At 31.7% G+C, this 12,595-nt stretch overlaps 1 protein-coding gene and 1 long non-coding RNA gene across 2 annotated transcripts; both read left to right on the top strand.

The window, feature by feature from the left end:
- Positions 1-65: 65 nt before the first annotated feature.
- Positions 66-2,808, top strand: LOC108456140 (wax ester synthase/diacylglycerol acyltransferase 5-like). Its single transcript, XM_017754737.2, has 7 exons — positions 66-405; positions 950-1,513; positions 1,601-1,667; positions 1,748-1,851; positions 1,944-2,153; positions 2,258-2,377; positions 2,476-2,808. Exons 1-7 carry the CDS (start codon positions 148-150, stop codon positions 2,635-2,637), a joined length of 1,485 nt encoding a protein of 494 aa, XP_017610226.1. The 5' UTR covers positions 66-147; the 3' UTR covers positions 2,638-2,808.
- Positions 2,809-10,412: 7,604 nt separating this feature from the next.
- LOC128286644 (uncharacterized) lies at positions 10,413-12,147 on the top strand. Its single transcript, XR_008277262.1, has 2 exons — positions 10,413-10,497; positions 11,897-12,147. It is a non-coding gene; the product is annotated as an uncharacterized LOC128286644 (long non-coding RNA).
- Positions 12,148-12,595: the final 448 nt, after the last annotated feature.

Raw genomic sequence — 12,595 nt, 5'->3', positions numbered from 1 at the left:
CAATTAATTACAATTTTGTCCTGATGTCTGATTTCTATAAATATATAGACGTCAAATGCGAATCCAAGCAAGCAAGAACAAATAGAGAGAGAGAGAGATCAAATTTAGTTTTTTTATATTTCTCCTTTTTGAGAGTAAAAAATATATATGGAGTTGGAACGTAAGAATGGGGAATGGATAAAATCGGGAAGCTGTGATCTTGGTCTTAGAAGAATAAAGGTAAGAAAAGAAAGCGTTGATGAGGAAGAGGAGCCCTTGAGTCCCATGGCTCGTATGTTCCAACAGCCTGAATCCAACGTCTACATTATTGCTATGTTGGGATTTAAGAGCCCCATTGACCCACACTTTCTCAAGGCAAATTTGGTTGACACTTTTCTTAAACATTCTCGTTTTTCTAGTGTGCAGGTAAGAAAGATTAAGAAATTTAGAATTTTTTAATACAATACTAAGAATAAGGAATCACAGCTCAAATTCATATCAATTATATATGAGGAAAACTTAGATCACTACTGAATTTTAATCAAAATTTTTAATTACGTTTTATATTTTTCATAATATAAACCATATATGATATCTCCATCCGTATTAAACTCCAAACATATTTGTTTTGGTTTTTGGCAAAACAAACTTTCAAAGATCCTTAAAAAATTGGATAAGTTACTTGAATTTTGGAAATGCTCAGCTCAGTGTTTTAAGGATTACTTTAATTATTGTCTACTATAAAATTATTTATTTATAATTAATGGGCAAAGAGAATATATATTTATATATAATTATTAGCACATATTAGTGCTTCAATACATTTATATATATATGAGTAGACTGACGAATGAATGAAAATGTTTCACTTGGTAAAACTAAATTTAAAGTTTAAGCTATCAGCATAAACCTAAGTCTAGTACATCTACTTGAGCATTTTTAACATTTTCTTTTTAAAAAAATCCATTAGGTTGCAGATGAGAAGAATGGTGGAGAGGTGAAATGGGTGAAAACAAAGGTAGACTTAGATAATCATGTTAAAATACCCATGGTTGATCAACATATGGCCTCCCCAGACCAGTTTGTTGAAGATTACATTGCCAACCTTACCAACACCCACATTAGCACCTCCATTCCCATGTGGGATGTCCATATTTTGAACCTCAAAACCTGTGATGCTGAATCCACACTGGTTATTCGAGTTCATCATTCCCTTGGCGACGGAACATCTCTCATGTCATTCCTCATCTCTTGCTGTCGCAAAACATCTGAACCTGACGCCTTGCCTAGTTTTCCGGCCGCCAAGAAATCGAGACCTGACGCCGGATGGTTTTGGAAATGTTGGTCTGTGTTGTTATTAGCGTGGAACACTTTGGTTGATATATGGATGTGTGTGGCGACAACGTACTTCTTGAAGGACACCCAAACTCCCCTCAAAGCACCTTCAAGAGCAGTTGCTTTTACTTCTAGGAGAATTATGCGTCGAACTTTCTGTGTTGATGATGTCAAATTGGTGAAGAATGCAACCAACACGGTTAGTCTAGTCTAGTCCACCATTTTCATAGCACTTAAGTATAAAACTTAAGTATAGTTGATAAGTTTTGGTATGATTAATTTGCAGACGGTGAACGACGTGGTGCTAGCAATCACACAGGCAGGCTTGTCTCGCTATCTCAACCGAAAATATGGTAATTAAGGTTGCAAGATGGATAACATGAAAACTGATATTGCAGTTTGATATTAACAAATGCTATATATGAAATGGCAGGCAAAGGTACGGGCGATGGAGAATCATGGGAAAACAACCTTCCCAACAGTATTCGTCTTACAGCAACTCTGTTCATCAACTTGAGATCATCTCCAGGGATTTATGTATTGACTTCATTAGCAGTTTCCTTCAAAGAAAAACCAAAAACTTCAATATTTAAAAAATAATAATAATCTCATTATAATTTAATTTACAGGCCATAGCAAAAATGGTGAAGAAGCATAGCCAAACCGAGTGGGGGAACAAGATTGGTTATGTTCTCTACCCGTTTAAAATTGCATTGAAAGATAACCCATTGGATTACATTCGCGATGCCAAAGCAACAATGGACAGAAAAAAAGCTACTCTTGAAGCTCAATTCAGGCTGTTTATGGCCAAGGTTTTTGTGAGGTTTTACCCTACCAAAGTAAGACGGCATATATTGTTCCTTCAAGATTTGCCTTTACGTATAGAGAAAGGTATATTTCAATTAGATTGAAAATTCTTATATTGATTGTACATTAATGGCAGCTGGCCACATTTCCATTGACGACTATGTGGTTCTCGAATGTGGCGGGACCACAGGAGGAAATTAGCCTTTTTGGCAATCAAGTCACCTTCATTGCTCCATCTTTATATGGTCAACCGGTGGTAAGTTTAAATTACGATTTCTTTGGTGAACCAGGGAAAATCCCCGTATAAACCTATATGATGAAATAGTGGTAAGTTAGCCTTTCATTAATTTGCAGGCGCTCACAATTCATATAATTAGCTATGAGAAGAAGATAAGTATGGTGTTATCGGTGGATGAAAACATTATTCCTGATCCCTATCAGTTGTGCGATGATTTTGAAGAAGCTCTTAAACTCATCAAGAAAACGATCGTTGCTGAAGGTCTGATAAAGAAGTGATTTAGAAGGGTCGTTTCGAGTTTCAGTACTTAGTGGGCTGTGTGGCCACAATAAAGTTGCTTAAATATCTCTAGGATTGGCGTGTATGCTTTGGTTAGTTTTCATACCATGCCATCATGTTTTGTGAACTATACTTACTATAATAAGCAAATAAAGTTTGGATTTGGACAACAGCTGTCGTATACATACGTGAACAGGGAGGCCTTAAATACCCACTACAGGAAACTCATCTTTTAACAACCAAATTCGGTAATCATGTAATAAACAACAATGGTGTAAATTTAGAATATTCGTAATCACTTTTAAATATTGTTATGGGATAAGATTTGTCGATAAAATAAATCATTATTAAATGTTTTATCGTATAATTTAATTTTTGGTCATTAATCGCAATAATACAATTTGTTATTGTGAATTCTTTATGAAATATGTAACAACAGAATTAATTGTTAGTGAATCTTATTATATTAGTAACAATTATAAAATATTATTTTTAAATTTCAAGCGTATTTATTAAATAATCGATCCATTTATTAATAAAAAATAATAATAGATTCATACTTCTATATTAAAGGGATTGGTCAATTTTTTCTCAATAAACCAACATTGCTTATATATGTTTGGTTGCAATTATTTGGCTCAATGGTGAAGCCAACATTTTTGTGACAATGATTATGAAATAGTAATTGAAAATGCATTGTTATGATGTTAATATGAATTACTATTGAAACGTTTGTCAATATTTATAGTTATCATAACGCAATTTAATTTTTTTTTATAATGATATTTAAATCAAGTTAGAAAAGTGGAGTGAGCCTCAAATAAAGCATTTGAATCCTCAACTCCTCTCATCTACTTTCCATACGAATTGGTTAGATGAATTAAGGGATTGGTAAATTTATTTAAGGAATGAATCCTTTTTTGCTTAAAAATAAAACATTGTTGTTTCCATCTATTTATTTAAAGGATCGATCCCCTTTTTAATAAAAAATAAAATAAAATACTGACCCGTCCTCTTATTCCAAGGGTTTAATCAACTCTTTCTTTATAATAGAATATACCTATAATTTTGTTAATCAAATGAATTGATCCATTTACTTGATTGATCCTTCCTTTTTTATAGAAAAATACACCAACCTTTCTATTTAAAACAAACGATCAGTCCCTATAATAAAGAGATCCATCCCTTTTTCTATAAAACATACACACAATATTTTATTAAGTAAAAGAATCTATCCACATATTTAGTGATTAATCCTTTTTCTACAAAAGTAATACTAATGTGATTTTTTATTTAAATGAATTTCCTCCAAAAACACCTATGTTGCTTTTTCCCTACAACACTAACTACTTATAAATATAGAATGGAGTTTTGGTTTCAACATTCATGGTTAAGCTTTGCATCGAGTATTTTCAATAAAATTTATATCTAGTTAGTTTTCTTCTCAAGTCACTTCTACTTTTATGTATATGTAGGCTATTAGCCAAAATTTTGAAAGTCATATAGGTCGTTGTTGGGGGTGTGATTTTAATGTAACAATACATATTTAAGTTATTTCAACAGAGATGGAGGAGGAGGAGAGAGCTGGTGTTGAGGAAGTTGAGTTCACCCATTCATGGGCCAAGAGTAAAAAAAGTAGAAGGATTCAGGCAAAAAAAGGTTGGAACTTTAGTTTGTTATGGTTTTGTGTGTGTGAATAGGAGCCCCCCTGTTATGTGGTATCTTAGGGTATTTATAGGTAAGGGTTCCTACCCAATTATATCACCCATTTGGCCCTGTGTGGCCCAATAGAGGGTCAAATTGGGTCCAAATTGATGTAGGGATATAACAATAGTCCCCCTAGTCAAGAGGTAGGATATAAAGTGACTATGCCTCGAGACCATCTATAAGTTGGCCCCTTACAGATGGTAGTTGTAGCAAATAAAGAAACAGGACGAAAGGCACAATTATAGGCTCGATAACCTGGGAATATTTGATGCCTTGTAAGGCTTTTGAAATTCATGCATACCCTTTTTAATAATGTGTTTGTGAATGATATTTCTATTTGTAATTGATTTGTATAAATTTTGCTTTGTGATTTAGCAAGTGGTATGCCCATAGGTTCAACAATACAAGAATATATAATATATACTCAAGTGGTGTAGTTCTTAATTTGAGTATCATGAGTTATACAATGGAGATGTGTTATATGCATATCGTGGATGTGATTTTGGGAATGTGAAATAAAGGAGGTTCAAACAATTCATTGGCAATATAAAATGTAAGAGACGTGACCCGTTCATTGGTAATATGAAAAGTAAGAAATGCATATTATTCGTTGGTGATATAGAACGTAAGAAATGTATACTATCAGTTTGTGATATAAAATGTAAATAATGCAAAACCATTCATTGGGGATATAAGATGTAAGAAGTGTAGATCGCTTGTTGACGATGTAAAATGGAATAAGTGTAAACCGCTCGTTGGTGTTATAAAATGGAAGCACTGCGTAATGTTCATTTAGAATATGAACAAGAGAACTATCCAGCGCTATAAATAATGGCAATAAATGTAGCTTTTGGCCTGAGTTTTTTATGAGTAATTAGTTCCAAAAAATGACTATTGATCTAGGAAATAATTGTTGAATGCATGTGCTTAGAGTTATAAGATGTATTCGTTAACCTAAATTTGATTGCCTATCCCTACACATGGAAGGGGATTTATAAGAAGAATTACAGGTTGATCACATTACCGTGGCTCTTGCAAGTCAGAATTACGTAGAGAGTAACAAATTTCCTACTCCTAATTGCATGAGGAGAGACTTATGGAAGGTAGTAAAGTGACCCTACTCCTAGAAGCAGAAAAGGGACAAAACTTTAGTGTTTTAGGGTTTTGTGTGTGTGGAAAGGAATCCCCCTACTATGTGGTTGTTGAAAAAAAATTGGTTTAAAAATAGTTTTCTGTCACAGCGAAAAATTAAAAATTTGAAAAGCGAGCCAATTTGTGATATTTATAGCAGTAAACAGTTCTCAAAAAGTACTTATGTTTTGTGCGAGATGGATCCTGGACATTCTTGGCTTTCAATCGAACGACCTTCTCCACTATTCTCATACCACAAATCACTTCAAGTGTGGGCTCAAACAATCATGAATCAAATATAGAACCAGAAATAATTTTCTTACTTTTAGTAGGAAAGTAAATTTCTCTCTATATAGAAACCGGTAGAATTGTTATTTCGGAAAATATAATTTTATACTCAAAAATAAATTCTCATTATTTTTGGGCAAAATAACAGCATTGAAAACTTATGTGTTAATAGTTCTACCAGTGCCATCTATTTATAGTGAGAGATAGAAGAATGCTGGTTGAATTAGTAAATTTTTATCTTATATAAAAATAAGTCCTCTAGTTCTACTAGGAGAGATGGGCGATTAACCCTAGTTAATTATACTAGGGTGTGCCACCCCTCATACTTACTATGAGGGTTTTGGGTTTTCTTGTATTGGATTTAATTATACATACTTTTTGGACTTTTAATCCAACCCAATACATGTTTTTCTATTCTTAAAATAAAAATTATTAATTAAATTAATTTAAATTAATTAATTTTACAATTAAATAATTTTCTCAATCCAATCCTAATTTTGTTAACGTCATCACAACTTTACAGTACAAAAATCTATGAGAAAATGTGTTTAATTTTCATATTTAGAGGATTCAGAATGACCAATTAATTTAATTCTATTTTCAAACTTCAATTATTAAATAATATTCGAAAAAATTAAATTAATTCTCAGATCATTTCCATACTTAGTGAGAAACCATACTTATTTTCGAATGTGACTCATTTCTCTAACTTAATCATTTTTATACATTTCTGTTCATTTGATTCTAAATGCAATTCATTTATGGTTTCAACAACCTAGTGGAGGGATCGATTAGACATATGTAATTAAGGCTCAAATAATTTATAATTAAGTTCCATTTTTTTTCTTATTAATTATAAACTTATTTAGTCACGAATTCATTCCACTAAAGTATTGTAACTGAGATCTCTCTAATTATATAACATTACAAAAGTTACTTAATAAGTACTTGTCCAATGACATTGTCATAAGTGTGTTACCCTCATTAGATATCCTTAATCTCTTTGGGATAAATTTTTTCTCAAGTGTGTTACCCTCATTAGATATCCTTAATCTTTTTGGGATAAATTTGTTCTCCCAATATGATCTTATTTTATCTCATAGTAACCATTATAACTTCCTTCATGAAAAGTCAATTACTATCAAATAGTAATTAAGTCATTTATCGCAAAGACAAACGACGTGTGACCATGTTTACTTTTTATCTATCATGTAATGTCAATGAGAGGATATCATTTAGCCATTTCTTGAGTTATGAATTCCATTTACATAAAAGTATACGTGTCATATATACATAGCCCATCATTAATCGGGAACAAAATATGTCACATTATAAATATTATGTAACATCCCTAACTCGTATCTGTCATTGAAATAGGGTTATGGAGCATTATCAGACTTATTTTATAAATAATCATACAATTCACATACAATTTCCATTTTCAAATATAAATCATTCACAATCAATCATATAGTTCCTAATACGAGCCTACGAGGTCCAAATCATGCATTCGAAGTGGTTCGGGACTAAACTGATAACCCAGGAAATTTTTATAAAACTTAGAAAATTTTCAAAATACAGGGGACACACATCCATATGGCCCAAAACACGGCCAAAGACACGCTCGTGTCATAGGCCGTATGGATATTTGAAATGGGATCACATGGCCGTGTCCCAGCCCGTGTCCAAACTCGTGTAACTCTCTAACTTTAGTCACATGGCCAACCACATGCCCGTGTGACTAGTCCGTATGCCCTTCGAAATGGCCTCACACACTCATGTAGCAGGCAGTGTGCTAGGCCGTGCCAAAACTGTAGGGTATACTAACTTATGCCACACGGCCAAGTCACACGCCCGTGTGCTGGGTCGTGTGGAGCATACTAACTTGGTTTCTAATTAAACACCAGATGACACATGGCCGTTGTAATGGCCTAAATTCAAGGTTATCGGAATAGTGGTTTCGTAACCACAAATTCGATTTAAAGAGAAATTTATTTCAATATTTTTGCATGAAAATTGATATGATAGGAAAATCATATGAAAATATTGATAGAAAAATTTTACCGATTTAGTGGTTAGTTAGAAAAAGAAATTATTGAAGAAATTGGGTAAAATAAGGTATCGGGACCTCTATCTCGTAAAACCGAGTCGAAAATAATTTTATAAATATTTATGAAATGTTAGTAATGTGGTATTAAAATTTCATTAGGAAATTTTAATGTTTGGATAGTTAATTAAATAAAAAGGACTAAATTGTAAAAGGTGTAAAAGTGGATGGGATGATTAAATAGCTTAAGTGTCTAATGAGAGAGGATTTAAAAGGCAATTAGACCCAAAATTTATTTGGGCTGGACGGCAAGGGCATGAAATCAACAGGAAAATTGATAAATTAAGGGCAAAATTGGAATATTGCAAAATTAACTAAATAAAACTTGGACTAAATAGGAAATATATAGATTTCTCTTTATTTCTCTTCAATTCCAGCAGCTAAAAATGCAATAGGAGGGTTCTCTAAGCTGGTATTCCATAATATTTGCACCAAGTGAGTTAATCATTGCCTTTTTCTTGTAATTTTTGTGTTTCTAAGACTTTTACAACTATGTCCTACTATTAAATTCATTAGTTTTTTATTTCATGGATGAAATTGAAAGTCACCACGGTTGAGTGCTGTAATTTTATGATGAAATAGAATGAAATTAAAGCTTTAATTTGTTTATGAGATGATTTTATTAGGTAATTTCAATAGAATTTGATTTTTAGGACCTAATTGTGAAAATGTTTGGAATTAAAGTCTATTGCTGAAATTTTGATTCCTAAATGTTGTAAACTAGTTTAAGGTGATAGAATAAAGTGTTAATTGAGAAAAATCAGCTCAATTGAGAGGCTAATTGAGTAGGGACGACATTGTTATTTATTAAAAGCTTAGGGAAAAAATGGTAATAAACAGCTTGCACTAAAACAATATTGGACAACAGCAGTATACTAAATTTGAAAAATCACCATAAATTGTAGGAATTGAATTAGAAGATGAAAAAAATATGAAATTAAAAGTCTAGTTTCTAATAAAAGAAACGGTGTAAGCAATGGATCTGTAAATCATGAGATATAATGAATTTTATGAGACAAGGTCAGAATGAATTTGAGTTCCCCTGTTCTGAATTTGAAAAATCCTAAAAAATTAATAAAAAATTATGGGCTTAAATTTATATGCATAGAATCCTGAATGAGTCTATTTTCAAGAGAAACAAACGGAAACATCACCCGAATTCTGTATGAAGAGATAATTAATTTTTAGTGAAGAAGGGTTAGAACTATCAGATAGCAGAACAGGAGTGACTTTAAAGAATAAACTGTACTTATTGACTAAACCAAAAATTCTGAAAATTTTATGGTAAGAATATATATGAGTCTAGTTTCATGGAAAATTAACAGATCTTAATTTGGAGTTCTGTAGCTCAAATTATAAATAATTTAGTGACTATGACTCAAATAGACAGCTTTGAATAAACTATAAATAATAATAATGAAATTATAGAAATTGTTGCATATGAACATGAAATGTATTAAATTGATAATTAAATTTATTTATTTAGATCCAGAAGATTCAAATACGAAGCTAGATCGAGAAAAGGAAAAAGTTCAGGATTAGTAGATTTTTGTACACGAACAAGTATCAAGGTAAGTTCGTGTAACTTGAATTATATTCTTAAATGTTTGAAATGTATGTTATTGATGTGAATATGATTTGAATGTTCATTGTATGAAAATTGATGAAACATTGATATATTTGATAAAAAGCGGAAGAAATCCCTGTTGGATGGAAGGAAAATTCGATGGATCTCTGAAAAGGAATTGACGGTAAAAAGGATCTAGCTCGACGGGTGATCCTATCCCGATATAGCCCTCCCAAGAATATGTGGAAAATGGATTTAGCCAGACGGTAATCCAATTAGGTCTCAATTTAGCCTGACTGGTAATTCGATCCAAGCTCATTAAAGTAATTGTCGTTGTGGGATTTAGCTCGACCGGTAATCCCATTGTAAGGATGAGGTTCATGGAGTGTGCTCTCGAAATGGAAATGTGCACATGAATATGAATTGACGGACCGGAAATGTACACTAAAAGTGTACCTCTGAAAATCCATCAAAAATTCCAAGAAATTCAACGTGATAAATATGAAGAAAATATATATATATATATATATATATATATAAGGAAATGGAAATCATGTATTGATGAGCTCATCAATCATAGTATATATTATTGGTACATGGAAATTATTGCTGTAGACACTCAATTTTGCCCGGGCCCAGAAATAAGTCCAAAAACAAAAATATAATAAACCCCCAAAAAAAATGAAGTCCAAGTTCAGTCCAGAATTAAAAATATAATTTGGCCCGATCAGAATGGCCCATTACTTGAAAAGATTTAAGGTCCATCTACAAGCTTGACTTATATGGAAATGTAATCTTTAAGGATATGCAATCTTAGATATGATATGATATGATATGCAATCTTGAAGATATAATTTTGTAATCTTGGAGATTTAATTTGTAGATATCCTTTAATCTTAACCGTTGATGTAATTGATCTGTACCGTTGGATTTGGGGAGGCTCAACTATAAATAGAGGCCTCTCCCTTCATTGTAAATCACTTGAGTTTTGGGAAGCAATAAGAATTCTTGAGAGCATTCACTCAAATTTCTCTCCCTCTTGCGTTCTTACTCTCTGTGGTTTGTTCTTATTTTATTCTTCGTCTATATTAGTTTTTCAACCTTTTTTTTATTTTAATTTCTTCATTTTTTCAAATATGTATATTTATTCCTATCTTTTATACATTTGATTATGTATTTTATATATTATAATATTTAACCTTTTATATAGTTTATTTTCAAATATATATTTTCTATGCAAGTATATATATTATATTATCATTTCATGTATTTTGAACTATTGCATCATATTTTTATAATTTGTAAATGTTCTATTTATTCATTTTTTAGTGTATGTCATTTATCTTATTTGTGCATAGTTTCATTTTTTTATATGCTATATTTAATTATTTCTTTTATATGCTATTTTATCATATATATTGTTGTATAATTTTTGCATGTATTATGTTTTTCTTTTAGTTTACTCATGTTTTTATTTGTTTATTATCTTTTATTTACCCTAGTATGATTTTTTTCATTAAGCTTATGTTCATGTTATTTAGTTTTGTCATAATGATATTATTTATGTTTGTATGGAAATGTTAGAATATTTTGTACATCTATGCTTCATGATGCATTAATATGTCATCCTAAAACTTCATTTAAAAATAATATTCCAAGGTTTTTTTTAAAAAAAATTAAAAGGCAATGCTTGATGTTTGGAAACTTCGAGAAAGGTAGTGCCCTAACTTACTGGGTTGCAACTTTTCTCGTTGAATTCGAATAGTCAAGCACTCTTCTAAGTGATTTTGAGTTTTCAAAACTTAAACAATTATTTCGAGATTTCAAAATATAGTGTCCTAACTTACTGGATATGACGTTTTGTTGTTTCGAGATAGAAATTTTCGAAAGACGAGCTTAGTTTTGAAGGTTTTAAAATGTTGCGTCCTAACTTACTGGATGTGATGTTTTGACTCGTTTGAAATAAGTGAACCTTAATTTTCAAAATTGAGACATTCTAAATAAAAGAGGTTTGCATCTTAAAACTTTCAAATTTCCGACATTAAAGACACTTGATAATCAATTAGGTACCAATTTTTGGGCGTTACGAGGGTGCTAACCCTTCCTCGTACGTAACCGACTCCCGAATCCGTTTTCTCGACTTTCGTAGACCAAAATTAATGTTTTAAAACAAAACATTTTATAAGGTGATCCAATCACACCTAAAAAGATTGGTGGCGACTCCCGTTTTTGTTTTTCTTAAAGTAAATTCCCATTTTCCAAAACTCGATTTAAAAATGGTCTCGACAATTGTACTAACTTGAATGTTGAGTTTGTGCATGTTAGGGTAATAATGCATTAAATGGATATAGGAATGTTTATTGTATTGTATTGAAAATATTAGGTAAGTATAATTCTTGTTACATGAGCTTACTAAGCACAAAGTGCTTACCCTATTTCATTTTCCCCTGTTTTGTAGTGTTAAGAGCTCGAAGGTCGGATTTGGTTGGAGACACATCACACTATCAACCTCAGGATTTCGGTATATAAAGAAACTTTATTTTGGAAATCAATGGCATGTATAAGCTAATAAAGTAAATGTTAACGTGAAATGAATATAAAGTTAGCCATTAGTATGGTTAACAAACCTGGTTTTGGGTATGTGATGATGTTATCTTATAAATATGCATGAATTTATCTTGAAAATATGTTGAATTGGTTTGGTTGAAATGCATTGGTCTCGATTTAATATTGCAAGGAAGGTTAGATATTTATAAAAGGGCTATATTGAATATAAAAAAATCGTAAACTTCGGTAATACCTCGTACCCTATTCCAGCAATGAATACGGGTAGGGGGTATTACAGCCGTGTCACCTGACTGTGTGTCACACACAGCTGAGACACATGCCCGTGTCTCAACCCATGTGGACAAAAATTAGGTTATTTACCGAGCCATCATTCTCACCTAATTTGCATCCATCTAAAAACATCAATTGGCATATAGCTAGAATCAATAGGCATTCAAACCAATCTCAATCAAGCCTAATTCATGTCATTTCAATACCAACAACTTCAAGTCACATAAGTATCAAAATTAGCTATTAATTTCATACCAAATTCACATTCTAAAATCATCAATATGGTCACTTTCAATTATACATAACTTTACCTAAAGCC

The sequence above is a fragment of the Gossypium arboreum genome, chromosome 13, assembly GCF_025698485.1.
Source record: "Gossypium arboreum isolate Shixiya-1 chromosome 13, ASM2569848v2, whole genome shotgun sequence".
Taxonomy (NCBI): Eukaryota; Viridiplantae; Streptophyta; class Magnoliopsida; order Malvales; family Malvaceae; genus Gossypium; species Gossypium arboreum.
This window is presented reverse-complemented; position numbering and strand designations above follow the sequence as displayed.

Bases quoted from the DNA above. Each gene is read 5' to 3' on its own strand.
- LOC108456140 (XM_017754737.2), top strand. From the start codon at position 148: ATGGAGTTGGAACGTAAGAATGGGGAATGGATAAAATCGGGAAGCTGT. The intron at 1,514-1,600 runs GTTAGTCTAGTC...ATTAATTTGCAG, and splicing joins TGAAGAATGCAACCAACACG to ACGGTGAACGACGTGGTGCT. The intron at 2,378-2,475 runs GTAAGTTTAAAT...ATTAATTTGCAG, and splicing joins CTTTATATGGTCAACCGGTG to GCGCTCACAATTCATATAAT.